General features: G+C 48.7%; 1 protein-coding gene across 3 annotated transcripts in view; it reads left to right on the forward strand.

The window, feature by feature from the left end:
• The window catches only part of LOC144168709 (uncharacterized), a 191867-nt gene that overhangs the window by 134140 nt on the left and 40057 nt on the right, over nucleotides 1-17670 (forward strand). For all 3 annotated transcript variants that reach the window (XM_077697655.1, XM_077697654.1, XM_077697653.1), the window contains exons 18-20: nucleotides 3103-3236; nucleotides 8442-8712; nucleotides 15265-15440. In XM_077697655.1, the coding sequence (XP_077553781.1) occupies nucleotides 3103-3236; nucleotides 8442-8712; nucleotides 15265-15440 (581 nt within the window). The remainder of the gene's footprint in view (nucleotides 1-3102; nucleotides 3237-8441; nucleotides 8713-15264; nucleotides 15441-17670) is intronic.

Below are 17670 nucleotides of genomic sequence, written 5' to 3' on the forward strand. Positions count from 1 at the left end.
TCCCGTGTCTGTATGACGACACGAGGGCTAAAGTGAGGGCCGAGCTGTGAAAAGCATTTGAAGACGGCACAACAACCCTCGCTTTTACAAGCGATATCTGGACGTCGCGTGCCAACGAGAGCTTCATAAGCCTCACGTGTCATTTTCTGACTGTGAGGTATGAAATGAAGCGGTTTACGTTGAACACGCGACATATGCCTGAAAGCCACACGGCTTTGAACATTGCTGCTTCGTTGGAGCAGCTATGCGCTGAATGGGAAATACCGACCGACTGCGTCAAGTACGTGGTAACGGACAACGGCCGCAATATCCGAGCGGCTGCCAGGACCCTGCCATGGCGACAGCGAGCTTGTTTCGCGCACACACTGCAACTGGCAATCAGTGATGCTAAGTCAACAACTCCGGCGATCACCAAGCTTTGCAAGAAGGCGAGGGGGATTGTGGGGCACTATAAGCATAGCCCTGTTGCGCAAAAAAGGCTGCACGACGTGCAGAGGCAGCTAAATAAGAATGTACTCCATATTGTGCAGGATGTCGAGACAAGGTGGAACAGCGAATACCTGATGTTCTCCAGGCTCCTCGAACTGAAAGAGGCCATAACTCTCGAGCTTGCCACTTCAGACACACACATGGATGGCTTTAATTCTTCAAAGTGGAGAGACGTGGCAGAGTATGTGGAGGCACTGAAGCCTTTATTTGATGCCACTGTCATCTCAAGTGTGGAAAAGTACCCCTTACTTTCATGCCAAATTCCAATTATTTTTGGTATGCTACATTGTCTGAAAGGCTGCAGAGGCAATACAGAATTTGCTAGCAACCTTGCAAAAAGCATCAAGACTCGCTTTGCAAGCTACGAGTTTGATGAAGTGGCCAGCCTGGCCATGTTTCTTGACCCACGCTTTAAGGCCACTGTTCATCAAGCATCTGACCAGATGATTTGGCTGAAAGATCTTGTGTCAAGGCAGCTCCAGTCAGCTGACATGGAACACGGTACGGACACTGCCGTGCCAGCAACAACTTCGCGTCCTCTGGTGGCATCCAGTGTATGGAACGCTTTTGACCACCTTGTGATGAACAAGGAGAAGACACAGACGGAGTCCGCCCCTGAGAGAGAAATAATGGAATATGCGGAACAACCTCTTTTGGATAGGGGAAATGATCCTTGTGAATGGTGGCGGTCCATAGGCCACTTGAAGTATCCGTACGTGAGCACACTCGCCCAGAAGTACTTGGCCATCCCTGCCACCTCAGTTCCCAGTGAAAGAGCCTTTTCCACTGGTGGAAATGTTGTCACACCACATAGGGAGCGCCTTCTTTCTGAGCACGTGGAACAGTTAATTTTTCTGCATGACAATCTGTGAAGAGTGTACCACAACCTGTTGAGTGCAGCTTGAAGAAAGAGTTCTTGTAAAGGTGTAATAAAAACTATCGTAACCTCTTGTTTTGTGTCTTTTTTAAAGCTACACAATATTCGATATTCGATTCGATATTCGAAGACACTTTTCTGCCTTATTCGTATTCGATTCGTATTCGAAAATTTCAATATTCGCACACCCCTAATAAAAACCCTGATTATACAATGCTTGGGTGCACGTGGTCCGTCTCATACAATGGATGCTGGCGGGGATAAACCTGCATTTTTCCCACCTTTTATGTCGCTTTGTCCTGACCTGTATTTCTTGTTTTAGTGGCTTAAACTTAAAACAGCAGCAACAAAGAGCAGAAAGACAACACAGGACGAAGCGCAAATAACAATTGGTTTACTTACACATTTACATATGCTGCTTTACATATGCTACACATTTACATATGCCCCCTCCTCCACACAAAAACCTCACAAAAGAACAAGAACACCACCTTCGAGGCATCCAAACCAACACCTTTCCCCACCCAACTAGAGCCCGCATTCTGGCCCCCACCGTCTACTCCTCGGAATGCCGCTTCTGTGAGGTTTTGGGCACGCTTTACCACATAGTGTGGGTCTGCGATAAGAACCCCAACCTACCCCCCCTGAGCACTGGGCGAGAGCACTGTCCAGCTCGGACCCTGACGACCAGCTTTGGCTGGTGAAGAGAGCCCGAGAAGCCGGGCGGTCTCAAGGGGTCCTGGAATGAGGACTCTTCCCCAAGACGTTTATTCCTCCTCCTCCACCTCCTCTGTCATTGTCTGTTTTTCTTTTTTTGCGATACACGAAGTCGTGTTTTAAGAAATTTTTGTTTTTGTTTTTTGCAAACAAGCAGCGTATGTATACCATATTTATTCGCATAATCCTCCCACCCATAAAATTGCAGTGGCAAAAGTTGTCTCCTTGCGAAACCCTCGTGATGCACGCGCTCACCCCCACTCCATTTGGCGGAAAGTGTGGTGTATCCAGGCGCGCCAGCCTCATGAGTCATGGCAGCATGGCGATGGTACACAGAATAGGTGTTTTTTTTCGAAACTTGAGATTTCAGTGAGCGTTTGCAAATTACACGAGAACGCGTTAAATGTAGTAATTTAAAGAAGTTCGTAGCTCACCTGTTGCGTGAGACTGTCTATTAGGGCAGCACTCACTGTGGTCATACGACGCTTTTGCGCGGTCCCTTGAACGTTGTGCTGTCAGGGTTCCACTGTATGTAGTTAGGCCATCCATTGGGTCTCGTTGGTGCATGCATCCATATTTCGCCTCTTTTTCAGGTGGCTTGATAGGAGGCGTGCTGATGCACGCTTCACCGAGTGTCAAGATTCGTTCAGTTTCAGCAATTTCACGCAACAGCCGTGTTGTGCACTTCCTAATGCTGGGCGTATTTTCCAGGCCTGGCACACAGTCTTTGCAAAAGTCAAACAATGGCTTGCCAAGAAGCCTTCTGCATGTTTTCCCTGCCGCGCATTTTTGACATTGTTTGCGTGCTCCCCCAACCTATCGTTGTTGATGCATCCCAAAGTTTGGCCTACGTACACTGTTCTGCGCCTTTGGGGAATTTGAGCCCACGTTGCAGCAGGGTCAGTGGGTGTCCCTCTAAGGATTTGTCCGTGGCCGGGCTGTGATTCTCGCCTGACTGGGGTGGCGAGCCTTGTGAAGGGGCCCGCCAGGCGTGACGGGGCGGGCGCCGGCGTGCGCAGAGGCGGAGGCCGGCCGGGTGCAGCTGGCGGCGGAGTGTGGCCGCCTGCGTGCCGAGCACCAGGAGGAGCTGCAGGCCCAGCGCAGCCAGGCAGAGGCCACGCTGCTGCGGGAGAGCGCCTTCTGGAAGGCCAAGGTAGGGCCGGTGGTGTGAACGCTTCCAGCCCTCAAATACTGACTCAAACGATGCAGTAGCTGGTGCAGTTTCGAATCAGCCAGTGCTGCGTGGCAGAAAATGTCGGACATGTTTGACCTTAGGGAATGCAAACAGGCAGTAATACAGTGCAGAGCGCTTTAAATGCATGTCGCGGGAGCCACACAATAAGCGGTACCGCACTACAAAGAAAACATGCGCGAATCCCATCACATCGCAGTCTACCTTTCAGTCGTTCTTTGTTTATCATCACTCAAACGAAGGCCTCTTAAAAATAGCGCCGCAGCCTTCATTTCATCTTTTTTTTTCCAACAACAGCGGCTACTGCAGAGTTTACAAGCTGCTGCATGGGCTTACAAGCCGCGAGCGCTGTTTTAACTTCTTTGTGTTTGTGTTTTGAGGGAGCACGTCTAGGTTTTTTAGCGTCTACGAACGAATGCTGCGGGACAACAGGATAAGAACGCAAGTGGGATTTTCCTTCTTTTTTTCTTTTTTCCACCCCAGCTTGCGTTCGCCATGCCAAAGGCAGTTGTGTACGTACTACCAGCACAGCGTACAGCTGGGGGAAACCTTGGGCTTAACGGCTCGCTCTCTCCGGACGTTCAAAAAAGAAAAGGGCGGTTGCTTATCTGCACAACATCCGCACAGTGGAATCTCGATGGTGCCAATCCTGCAGGACCGCAGAAAATATTCTTATCATCCGAAATTCGTATGAACCAACACATTTAGCGCAAGAAAAAGTTTTTGTTTATTCCTTTTCTTACTTTCGTGCGAAGAAATCCGTGATGTTTCTCTGCTTTTTTTTTAACCTCCATGTCGCTGAGCAGTCCTTTCTGCAGGGGTGAGGCAGCTGTGCATATTGTGCAGCCTTGATACATTGCCGTTCTCCTGCACCATGCTGCTCCAAAAGCATGAGAATTGTGCCAGACTGCTCCAAAACAGGCTGAAAGGCAAGGATTTCAACGCTTATGTCAGTTTTGGTGGGATGAATCGCAAAGTTGACGACGGGGTATTTAAAGCACCCCAGGCTTTTTTTCTTGTGGACACGGGGTGATGACATCTTGGTATTGCTAGGTCGGCTGAACCCTCATCTTCTGCCTCCCGATCACTTCTTTTATTGTAGCTCATTTGCAAACACAGAAATGACAGAAAAAGAAAAACTGAGATGACGCAAGTGATAGCTTCTACAGCGTGATTGGCTCTCCAACTGAGGGGCGTGGCTATGGTAACAAAGAGCATGGCCACTGGGCGAAACAGCTTCTGCTTATGTAGTTGAGGCGCTGAGTGCGCTTAAGTTACACACTTAAAGGAGCCATGAAGAGAAAACAAAAATTTGTTTTATTCGAGAGATTAGGTGTTTCATAGTACCCTAAGCGCTTTCCCGAAAGCAAATGGTGCTTTATTCACTGAGAAATAAGGCAATTTAAGCCAAAATTTTAAATCTCCCGTTAAATTGCACATTTCTTGACGTGAACAATGGTGTCGTACGAGCCGGTCCATGAAACAGATACTTAGTATGTCGACTCCATATAGCACCCACACGCGGGAATCAAACAGCAATTGGAACTCGTGCCGAAACCGAGACGGTGGCCATTTTAAAAATACTAGTAAAACCTAGTGCACCCGCAGCCCTAGTCATGGAATCGCCTGATCCGGAGAACAAAACTCTCGCCGAGAAGCTCGGGCTTGCATTTAACAACCTCACATCACTTGAACGCTCAATGCTGGGTCATTCCATGCCAAAAGTCCCTGCCGTAAAATCGACCATCCAGGATTTGCTGAGTAAAAATTGTGGGTCATCCTCGCATGGCCCACAATGCTCCCTGAAAGTGTTTTTGTCCAAGAAAAAAAATTTGTTCTTTCTCTAGCGAGCCTTTTACCTCCAGGGTATAAAGCAAACTTACGTCTGTGAAAAAATTCATGAAAAAGTACCTTCTCTTACAATGGCCACCATTTTTTGTGACCATCATGTTGACGCCCTGGGCTGCTCTATGGCGCATTTTTAAACTATTTTTCACTTTTCTTAGCTGTGATTACGCCATTCAGAAAATACACGATGTCGAGCATTTTCAAACATTTTTAGCAAATACGAGCACATTCTCTCAGACAATGAAGCATTTGTGCCTGTATCTCAGCATTGTGGAAAATTGGTAAAAACTATATTTACACTGAAAAAAATCTCCTTTCTGGCCCGTATTCACCTTGAAATTACGCGTTGTTGAGGTCATAGTAAAAATATCAAATACAAGCCATTCACTAGCACAAATGATCGCAGTTTATTTCAGAAAGTGTAATCAGAACAGTTTTTGTTTTAGCAGAGAAAAAAAATTTTCATTTTGTACAGTGACACTACTTCACACCGTTGTTCCACAGAGTGTCTTCTCTGCACGGCATGCACCTGCCTGCATGAAACACGCGCGAGCCAGCGGGTTCGCGCTACAAGAATACCTTTCGCCGCAATGGTATTTGTAGCGTCAGTACAGGAAAAAGGAATAATTCGCGTGTTAGTGGGAAAAGCACAACGTGGAGCTAGCGGTGGTGCGCCCATTCCATGAGTACGGGTAACTCAACGGCTGTACATCAGATGTGCATTTAAAGCATCGGGTCATGCAATTCCCGCTAACGCATACAAATAAATTCGTTTAACTCGATGACTCCGCCGCTGTTTATTTCGTAATTTTCGGCATACTTAAAAGATACCACGTATAAAATACCCTGCTTATTTAAATACACGCCCATGTCCAGCTTGCCGTTGAGTTACCCGTACTCATGGAATGGGCGCACCACCGCTAGCTCCACGTTGTGCTTTTCCCACTAACACGCAAATTATTCCTCTTTCCTGTACTGACGCTACAAATACCATTGCGGCGAAAGGTATTCTTGTAGCGCGAACCCGCTGGCTCGCGCGTGTTTCATGCAGGCAGGTGCATGCCGTGCAGAGAAGACACTCTGTGGAACAACGGTGTGAAGTAGTGTCACTGTACAAAATGAAAATTTTTTTTCTCTGCTAAAACAAAAACTGTTCTGATTAAACTTTCTGAAATAAACTGCGATCATTTGTGCTAGTGAATGGCTTGTATTTGATATTTTTACTATGACCTCAACAACGCGTAATTTCAAGGTGAATACGGGCCAGAAAGGAGATTTTTTTCAGTGTAAATATAGTTTTTACCAATTTTCCACAATGCTGAGATACAGGCACAAATGCTTCATTGGCTGAGAGAATGTGCTCGTATTTGCTAAAAATGTTTGAAAATGCTCGACATCGTGTATTTTCTGAATGGCGTAATCACAGCAAAGAAAAGTGAAAAATAGTTTAAAAATGCGCCATAGAGCAGCCCAGGGCTCTATTCACTTTTTACAGCGTTGCACTGTGTCTTCTTTAAAAGGTGTTTCTATGACGCCAAAATGTGTGGCTATTCAATTCCTAAAGCACCGCGAGCCTGACAACGCTCACCGTACACCTGACATATGTCCTGCCCATTCATAAAGTACACAGAGAACTCTGCCCATATCCATTAGACTACAAAGGATTCATGGGCTTCTAGTAATGTATAACATTAGCAGCAGTAAGAACACCATTGACAGGAAATTAAATACCACCCAGCGCTCCCAAAATGTATAAAAAAATTCGAGAACTCTCTAAAAACTCGTAAGCACAGCTGCGCCGCTTTCCGTAATTTTAATTTGTTTTCCTTTCGACCAATAATCTACATTTACACCCTTACAGTTACTAAAAGTGTAACGTCATCAATTATGGGATTTTTGACGATACAGGGTGTTACACGGTCGGTGGTTTCGTGATTTCTTTGTGTTTGCAGGTTTGTATTCTGGGCAAGCAGCCGTGGTCGTGACAATGTGTGGCAAGATTGCTGCCAGTACCCGTTGTTAGTGTGTTTGCATGCTCGCGGAGACGATTGTTCAAACAGCGCCCGTACTGACCAATGAAGGTCTTCCCACAGGACAAAGAAACTTCATACGCAACGGAGCACCTACATTCTGCATACGGTTTTGTGTGGCCTATTTCGCGGAAGGTGCCCCTTGGCTCATTTATGTTCACTCGCCTACGAAGGCCACCCAGTCTGTGTGGTGCGGAAAACACTACTCCTACACCAGCGCGACCCGCTACCTTTTTCATCATGTGCGAAACCCCGTGCACATAGGGAACGACAGCGATTTTCGCCGGCCTGTCCTTCAGCGATCCAGCTTCGCTGCATTTGCGAAATTGCCCTAGCAACACTTCAGCTAAGTCACGTAGCAAGGCCAGTGGGAAGCCTGCCGACAAGAGCCTCACAACCTGCGAATCCACGATACGCGTGTTGCAAGAACGTATAAGGGTCAGTGTGAGCGTGAAATCTATGTAGCCTACCTCATTCATAAGGCAGGCGGCGATTATGTGAGTAAGCCGTCCATTGAATTACTAAGTGAGGAAATCCGCTATCTGGATTCATAAAAAGCTTGACTGTTCAGGATTGCCTTCCTTGCCTCCCGCCTCTGGCCACGTCTCATATGAGCGTTCCTACCACTTAATCAATGCACGTGTATCGATCTTATGTTTTGAGTGCAATGTTCGATGCACTTCTTCTTTTTATCGTGTTTCCTTCTCGCCTCCCTTTCTTCGGTATATTTCGCAAGCCGCCATCGCCTTGTGTCGTCGTTTCCTTGTCCCGTCTGTTTGCGCTGTTTTGAATTTCACTATGCACCAACTAGCCCAAACCACCGTTCTAACCCAAGCTACAGTGGCAGTGGTGGCTAGTGGGGGCTTACTGAGTGCTTTGAAAGGCAACCGTGGTGAGCCCGACGAGGAATGGAGAGGAGGACGACAGGAGTGAGAGTAGGGTGCGAGCATCCCGTATGGGAGGAATCAAGGGCAACTAGTGGACATAGGGGCATGTAGTGAGGAGCATCAACATCTGCACTACAAGTGGAGGGATGAAATTTGAGGCAGAGAATGGACTTGAGCAGCGCAGGCTGGAGGAACGCTGGAGGGGAGAGGCGTTCCTACTCCTGCAGCAGCAGCAGCAGACACAACAGTACTAGTTCTGCCATGTTGGTGCTGGGTTGCACTTGTCCCGTGTTTCTGTTTCATTTTCTGCTGCTGCTGCTGCCTTTACTTGGCCCCACTCCGGGAGGCGCTGGGAGGGGGAGCTGTTCCCAGGTCCCGATGGAGCCCCCCCCTGCGTGCAGGTGACCCTGTGCGAGTCGGAGGCGCGCGCGTGCCGCGTGGAGCGGGAGCAGCTGGAGGCCCAGCTGGGGGAGCTGCGGGAGTGCCTGTCGGACGAGCGGCAGGCCCACCAGGCCCAGGCGCGGGCCCTGCAGCAGCAGCGCACCGAGGAGCAGGCCGAGGCACAGCGCCGCCTGCTGCACGAGGGCCAGGGGCTGCACCGCACGCGGCTGGCCCTCAGCACGGCGCAGGGGCGCCTCTCCGCCCTCGAGGCGCACCTGGGTGCCCTGGCCGGTGAGGAGGGGGCCCTGAACAGCTTGTTGTGGGCGCGTCTGTGTTTAGGGCACTGCAAAAAACAGCTGTGGCTTGGTAGAGTGCTCGAATGCCAACAAAAGCTACCCGGGGATACAGCTCTGCGCACTTCCTGACGCTCTTACGGGCGTCACCACGGTCACCTCCGAACACGTCAGGCACAAGTGTCACCCCATATAGACTGGCACAGTACAATGAATGTGGCTTCACTTCGAACATATGTATACGCGTAGGAAAATCTGTCTCGGGGATGGGATTATCCCAATAGCTGACTACCACTTGTGTGTTTAACGGGAATATAAGCCACACAAAAATGTTATGCATAGCGCAAGGCTCTGTGTCGTTAAGTATGTGCATGCTTACGCCTTATAGCAAGAACCAAGCTAATGAAACCATGGAATAATGATTGGTCTGCAAGTCGCGATAAAACTGAATAGCTCGTACGGGAACAAAAGAAAACCAGTGCAGTTTCAGAAATGCTAAAGACGTTCGTTTAAACAAAATACAAGTTTGTTTTATTCGAAAGATTTCGGGTTTTATAGTGCTCCTAACGCTTGGCCGGCAGCAAATGATGCCGCATTCACTGAGAAATTAATCAATTTAAGTTAAAATTTTGATTCTCCCGCCAAATTGTGCATTTTCGGGTTGTCAGCAATGAAGTCTTAAGCGCCTGTATACAAATGTACTTGCACTGCGTGATTCGGCTGCAGCGCTGCTTGCCGTCAGTGTTCCCAGATGGCGCTACCATACTCATGCACGGACCAATGTCTGCCGTTGCTTTGTTTTTTGACCGTATTGGCACCTGGCTTGTTTTTGTTACTGTAGAAAGTAATTGTTTTGTGAAACATGGAATATCCTCAACAAACAAGGTCACGTAGGACAACATCACTTACGCCAATCAGCTGGTGCGGGTAAGACAACTCGAAAGTGGCGGACTGCTGTGCAGCTAAAACAAGCGTAGTACACGCTGTACCAACAACAGTACGCTTTGGTACTTCTATGTTTATGTGTGCTTTCGTAACTTCCACTGTTTATCCCGCCATTCTTACCACTATAAAAGAATGAGCACTAAATTTAACCGCAAATAGCTCGTTCGGCAAGCTTGTAAGCTCTGCCTAATTTGCATTTGCTTTTGCTGGCCTCTCCCATTCACACAGCAGGGCACATGACATCATGGGCTCTGATGTCACGGGAAATGAGCTAGTGGGTTGCATGGCCATTCCCTTTTCTCCTAACTACCGTATTTATTCGAATCTAGGCCGGCCCCGATTCTAAGCCGACCCCCGAAAGTCCGAAGGCGCGAAAAAAAAAAAAACTTACCTCGAAGGTAGGCCGAACAAAAAGGCGAGGTCAGCGTTCACAAAAAGAAAACACGTTTATTGAACATGAAGATGCGGAGCTGGAACTCAATCAGTTTCTCTTCAAAATCACCGGGCAACTTCTGGGCGATTGAGGTTCGACGACGGAGGCTAAAGCCGAAGTGCTTCATGAATTTCTGTAGCCAGCCCCGACTGGCTTTGAGGTGTGCTCGCGATAAGCCTCGTTCCCTTAAAAGCTCCCTTGCTTTTGCCTGGAGCACTTCCGTCGTTACTGGAAGGGCAGCTGCTCGCTGCGTCTGAACCACGACCGGCCGGTCGTGGTCTGAACGAAGTCAGCCAATGCCATCTTCATTTCATGGTGACGGCATTCTCGTGGTCCGGTGATTGCCAACCTCGTTGCGGCGCACGCAATATCCTCTCCCGTTGCGTCCTCCAACGATGGACATTTTTTTCATCCACGCCGAAGTCCCGCCCGGCTTGAACGTTCGACGACAACTCCGCAGCTAAAACAACTTTTCTTTTAAAACGCGCTATCAAAACCAAACGCCACACAGCACGCAGGTCACTATCTGCACAATTCAAAATGGCGGCCTATGGCCCTTAATGGCTACTGGCTCGTCTAGTAATGGCTACAATACTTTCTTTTCTGGGTGGCGCTAGCTGTGCACCACTTCACTTGGAAATTGGCGCGTATTTCAAAATCCTCGAATCCAAGCCGACCCTGGAGTTTGATATATCAGTATTTCAAAAAAACTATCGGCTTAGATTCGAATAAATACGGTATGTAGCTTATTTGAGCGACGTTTAAGTTGCAAGTGGTGTCAGCATGATTCTAACGAGGCAATCTTTCGAATGAACCAAACTTGTGTTTTGTCTTCATGTCCCCTTTAAGCCAGGACTCATCATACCCAACTGGATGCGAAATGCTCTGCTATTTAGCAGGACGTAGGGGGAGGGGCAGGGGGATACTTTACTACGGTTGCGTCCGAATGCAGAACGACATCAAGGAATTAACATTTTAGTAATCACACGCACAGGCTGCGTGTTTTCTGTTTTTGTTTTTTCAACTTTAACAAACAGCTAGGGTTGCCACCTTTCCCCGAAAAAAAAACCGGCCCCGCAAGGGGGGGGTATATAGAATATTTAATTTGTGTAGAGAGAAGACGCCATGTTTTTGACATGTAGTGCCATTTATTGTAGCGTTTTCTTAGAGAGGAGTCAGCATAACCATTGTACTGATAGTGATTCAGAGCTAGGTTATTGCTCTGTATGTACTTCACTGAAATGTAACCGCAATTGCTGACTGCGGCGGCACCATTCGGTTGTTTTCTTCCTCCCTTAGGTCCCCCTCCATCTCAAGCAGCGCGCTCGCCCACGTATTTTTAGTGCTCGTGTGTCTTTGCGCAACTTGTCGACACATATTTATCGTCTTAGTTGTTGAATTGACGCCTATAAAATGCCAAAATGGACATAATCACGGTGCAAAGGCCAAAAAACCAGCCAATGACGGCCGGTTTTAAGTATGGACTGGAAACCGGCCCGCTGTTTAAAAAAACGGTCGGGCTGGTCCAAAACCGGGCAGGTGGCAACCCTACAAACAGCTGATTACTCGGTGGATGCATTTTTTGATGTACAGGGCAGGGAGTTCACAAAGGATAAAAGGTGTTGTTGGAAGAGTGTGGTATCTGACAAGGTGTTCAGGTTTTAGTTTGTGCTAGTTTCTGCAGGTTCCCTGTGTCACATGGTGGTGTTTTGAAGAAGCATTTAGTCGTGGACGCAGCATAGTCTATGAGCCCGTCGCCACACTGCTCCCAGTGGGTATACGTAGCAATTGACGAATGTTTGCAGGCGCTCGTCTCTGGATGAGACGACGCAGCATTAAATTCTTTGTCGTGTGCTCATCCCTGGGCATAAATTTGTGTTATCCGCCCTACTTATTTTGTACACTGTTCATGCAATTTATGCCACATTGGCTTGTCTGGTGTAGTGATCAATATCACAGGTATGATATTGGCAAGCGTAACTAGCGTGCTGTCAGGTATGAGTGCTCCACTAGATTATGTAGGTGCACAATTTACATCATAGTGTATAGCTGTGGCATGACCATCTCAGGAAACACTGCTTATGGAAACACAGGTAGTAAATTTCAGGGCAGTGAAAAAACAATCAGCTTCATGCATAGGCTGGCTTCGCGACGCTGGTCTCTGACACAGACGTGGTGCTCATACAGCCTGAATGTACCACACTGAGATCGCGTCAGAAACGTTTTCACTCTCGTAAATACACCACATTTGGGAACAGAGCAAATTCTTCACTTTGTTTTGTATTTCGAACGCATACAAATGATGAATCTCAGTCGTGAACGTGCCCAAAAAGCAGCAGCGAGAGTGGGAAGCGGGCTGGAGCGTCTGCTTTCGAAACGGGCCGCTGGGGGGATTTCAGTGGGGCCCTCTACAGGCAGCGCCCAAGACATGCATTTGGCCTAGTAGTGCCCCCGGCTTAGCCACTTGATCCCTGCCACTTGATGCGCCTTGCAGCTGCGTTTCCTGCCTGTTGTACGTCCTCATTAGGGTGCGCACTCATTTGTTAGCAGAGCGGAATTTTTTTGGCATTTTCTACGCCTGTGTGTACACTCATTTTTGCTTTGAGAGCTAATAACAATTTTGGTTAGATATTTGCTGTTTGAAGCCAATACTGTGCAGTTCAACACAAAAGGGATTTTTGATCTCTTGAGTAAGCATTCCGTATTGGTGTAGAGGCCCGGCCGCTTTGTTAGGTGGCCACCACATTACGACTGTTCTGTTTGCATCGAGGGTAGTACTTCTTGCTTTTGGCTCGGCAAGCATTTGCGTGCATCATCTCTTTCAGCGGGCCACTCCCGCAGCACCCGCCACACAATAGCTGGTACAGAAGGGCGGGAAATAGGGTCACCTGGGAGCTTGATTTAAACTTCTGTATGGCACAGAACAGCCACAGCAACGAGCCTAAATCGTACAAGTGCACGAATATTAGAAAATTTTGAAATATTTATTGGGGTGTGTGTGAATATTGAAATTTTCAAATGCAAATTGAATACGAATAAAACAAAGAACTGTCTTCGAATATTGAATCATATATTGTATATGGGCGCAGTATTACAAAGGTTACAAGGGGCTAGTTGCCCTTTCAAAATGAATTGTTCAAACTGCATTTGAGTACGTTTACTTGTAGTAACACACTCATTACAAATTATCGTGCAGAATAAGGAATTAACTTCCTCACATGTTTCGCAAGTGTGCACTTCTTGTGCACAACAACAATCACGCCAAGGGAAAGAAAAGAAGAAAAAGCCGAGGAGTTTTCAGGGTGCAGGCTGTTGCAGACGGGTGCAAGGAATTAATTTTATTTTGTGCTAGGACGGCCCGTGCCAGCCACGAGTTGCGACGTACGGTTTGGCCACGTTTACAGATGCACAGCGAGAGAGGCACAGCGAAGCCAGTTTCTGCCTTGCGTCAAGGTCGTGGCTGTTCTGGGAACTGGCAGTAAAATCACCGTGCTGTCTTGCTGCGGGGCACTGCTGGGCAATCCAGCTACGCAAACAATGCCTATGGCAAACCAAGCATTTGGGCCGCCCTTCAAAACTCAGAAAAGTAAAAATGATCGGGCCTTGCTGTGTAGAAAAAGGCGCTCTGCCATCTGGGCGAACAAGCAGGGGCTCTGCTGCCTGCAGTCTCACTTTACCCTTTGCCGACACGACAAGGCAAAAGCAAGGCCTGGGGAGACCCCCACCCCGCACACCACGCCTGGCAGATAAGACGCCTGCATCCTCGAGGTGGACATTTTTTTGCTGGTGCATGCATACACGGAGGGCTGTGCGCACCTTGGTGCTGCGGCAGTGTGCAATACTTTGCGGGCAGTATGTGGGTGCCTTGCTTCAGGGTGAAAGGGTAAACATTGGTGGCATTTTTCTCCACTTCAGTACTGGCGCGTGTCGTGCGTTATTTGATGCTTTACAGCTTTACTAGCACAAACATACAATCATGGTTGTGCCATTGCGTTGATAGCGATAAGCAAGCACTACCACTGTCTGGTGGTACTGGTGTCTAACACGCATGCGATTTTGGTGTGTGCCTTCTCTTGGGGGAAAAAAAAGAAAAGAGCGAGTTAGAAGAAATTATGCACATGCTTAGAAAAATGAGTGCCATGCATGTGGTACTGCCCAGCCAACTCCTAACAAACACATTGGGAAACAGAAATCAGTTTGTTATAATTCATTTTTTGCCATATTTGAACGTCTGTAGACTGCTTTGAACGCATGTCGTGGGAGCTGCAAAAATCCACACTATAAGCAAAGCGCACGCGCATCCAATTACTCCGCAATCCACCTTTCGATGGTTCTTTATCATCACTCAAATGAAAGCCTCTTAAAAATAGTGGCGCAGTCTTTATTTCATCTTTTTTTTTTTTTCGCATCAGACGCTGCTGCAGTTTAAGAGCTACCACTGCACGATCTCACAAACCGCGGGCACTGCTTTAGCTTCTTTGTGTTGATGTTTTGAGGAAGCATGTCTACGCTGCGTAGCGTCTATGAATGGGTGCTGCGGGACAATGTGATAAGAACGCAAGTGGGGGTTTCTTTTTTTCCACCCCAGATTGCAATCGCCATGCTGAAGGCGGTTGCTTATCAGTACAGTGTACAGGTGGGGGGAGCCTTCAGTGTCGCTGCTTGCTATCTCCAGATGCTCAAAATGGGAAAGGGTGACTGCCTCTCTGCACAACATCATTATAGAAGCGACTTACCGCGGGAGGAGGGAGGGAACAAGGGGCTCGCCATCTTTCGAGGTGCGTCAAGCAAGGGCAGTTGTGGTTATCACGTGTGAGCAAACGGAACATGTGAGCTAAAGGGGGGGGTTGTAAAACATCTTTATTGGTGCCTGTTTTTTTCTTTTCTATTGGAGCGCAGGGAGCGCAGTGTCAGCGTTACTATTTTGAGGCCACATTGACAACCTGTAGGGGCAACGCGTGCACGCTCTGGTTGGGGCTTGTGCCAGCAGGCTTGAGCCTCTGTGCTTTGCTGGCCCTCGTGCGTGACGTGTGGTGGTGGGAGCGTGGGAGGGAAAATGGATGCCAGGTTTGTCAACTGTGTGAGGCCTTTGTGAAGCGGCTGCTGGAAGAGTGGGCTTCAGCGGCAGGCATGCCTTCAGAGTGCAAACGGACATGCTCGTGCCCCGTGCAGAGACGCGCCAGCGGTCGGAGGCGGTGCTGTGCTCACTGCTGAGCGCCCTGCGGTGTGCCCTCGGGGTGGCCCCCCCGCCCCCGGACGGCGGTGCCGAGGCGGAGGAGGAGCAGCAGCTGGTGGTGGCCGCAGTGCAGGGGCTCGTCAGTCGGGTGGCCGCCCTGGCCAAGGACAAGGTTCCTCCTCTCTCCTCTCTCTCTGGCGGGAAAGGGGCCGTGTGGGGAAAGGTAGGGCTGTGCAGATAACAAAATTGAAGGGGCACCGTGATTTGTTCATTATAGCCAATAGCCGTTGTAACCGTAGCGGGCATTTATGCACATAGTGGGCACTGTACTCGCCCAAAACAAATAGCGGGTGACACTGCATCACGCCACATGGCAGTGCACAACAAAGTAACTGCATTCCGAAGATAAAAAGGGACGTTCACGCACCTACTTTGTTGCAGTTCAAAACACGTAACTCGTATGTCAAACAGGCTTAGCTGGAAAGAAGTTCGTAATTGGACGTTGACGCATCTTTCTGATGCAGCTCGCTCAACTTGGGGCTTGAGGTGACGGCTTTTGTCATAACCGCCTTCTTGTCTAGCATTTTTCTCTTTTGCTTCCCACCTGACGCATTCATGCTGCTCGAATCCACGATAGAAGATATGGCTGAAGCAGTAAAAAGAAAGAAAGAAAAAGAAAGAGACACGCACACAACTTCAACAACGCGGCACGCGTCAGCGAGTGACAACAATGTCAGGCGAGTGTGCGACTGCCGTGCGTGCCGCGTGCATTGGCTGTGTGTCGTGCGCACCAACAAAAGAGTGGGAATGGCTTTGCGGGTGCAGTGGATGGATGGCGCACCATCCGGCGTTGCGTGCGTTGCAGGCGGGGGTTTCGGACTGCTAAAAATACAATTGTCGCCTTGTGCACCACCTCAAAATCCGTATTGCACTTGCCATTTGGCTCAAAATTTTATTTTCGAACGAAGTTTGTTCATCACATCCTGCAACGTACAAATTTTACCTCGTTAAAATGAGGTTCTACATGCATTGGTTTCTATGGGGACTTTGGAGGGCAATTGCGATTTGCTCATTATGGCCCGTCTAGTTATAGCGAGGCTTAAGTGTAGTGCCTTTTAGAGCGAATATCAAATGGATATTCAGCTCTCCTCAATGTCCGCATGTGAGGGCATTGACGGCAAAGAGTGGGCCAAGAGTGGGGCGTGAGCTGTGGCACTCTGAAGGAATGGACCACCATCCCCAGTGGCCAGTCCGCTCGACGCCCCCACCAGGAAACAGCAGAGAAAGCAGCAGATGCCTTCCTGATGCACTGGCCCACCTGAGCAGTGCTCGCACGAGTATTCGTGGCGACAGCGACTGCCAAAGCACTCGCACTCACACTGTGGCCAGGCAGCCCTGGTCAAGCTCCGGCCAATGGGAGCTCCGGAAGCTCTCTCACCAGAAGAAGAAAGTACCCCCGTCCCCTGCTTCATTCTATGGCGCATGGTGTTATCTAAACCCCTTCTTTCAAATGATTGGGCCCCGAAAAGGGCCTGCACTGAAGCAATCTTCAAACCCCTACCCAGCCCTCTTTTCGCAAACCCGGACAACTTTCCTCACTTCCTAGTCGTGCGGGCTGTCTGCAAAACAACCTGTATAACTTCGGAATCTGTCTTCCCAGTCGCCAAGCTCATTGAAAGTGTGGTCGGAACAAACTACAACACAAAGAAACTTGCATCAGGTGACAGGCTTATTGAGGTTTGAACTGAAGAACAGTCTGCTAATCTTCTGAAACAAACGAACATAGGCGACCTATAAATCACTGTAACACCTCACTGAGCCCTCAACAGCTGCCAAGGCGTCCTCTCAGAAACTTAACTCGTGAATAAAACTGAGGCAGATACTCTTGAAGGCTTGTGTGAGCAAGGAGTGACTTCCATTAGACGCATCGCAATGAGGCGCGATGGAAATTAAATCAAGACCAAACATGTCATCTTGACATTTGATCGTAGTACAGGCCCAAAATCGGTTAAAGCAGGCTTCCTGCACTGTCAGATAAGGGCACACATCTCAAACCCGCGACGTTGCTTCAAATGTCAGTGGTACGAGTACAGTGGCAGCAACTGTCGAAGACAAAACACAAGTTCAAAATGCTCAAGGCATGGCCACCACACAATCCGCTGTTGTAACTGCGATAGGTCCCTGTGTATTCCCCTTCCAGCAAAAAATTCAAAAATGAGAAAGAAATAACCAACCCAAAAACCTCTCTTACCCAGAGGCATGGAAAAGATATCGGTGCTTCCCTCAGGAAGTTACGCTGACGCTGCTCATCGGGGGGTGGGGCGGCGCCAGGTTTCAGTGGCAACCGAGTGCAGCAACGCTGACCTCATCCCTCCTCCCACTGGGCTGGCTTCGGCTGCCAT

This window comes from Haemaphysalis longicornis, unplaced genomic scaffold (genome assembly GCF_048455015.1).
Source record: "Haemaphysalis longicornis isolate Haplotype H1 unplaced genomic scaffold, Haemaphysalis longicornis Haplotype H1 scaffold_2, whole genome shotgun sequence".
Lineage (NCBI taxonomy): Eukaryota > Metazoa > Arthropoda > Arachnida > Ixodida > Ixodidae > Haemaphysalis > Haemaphysalis longicornis.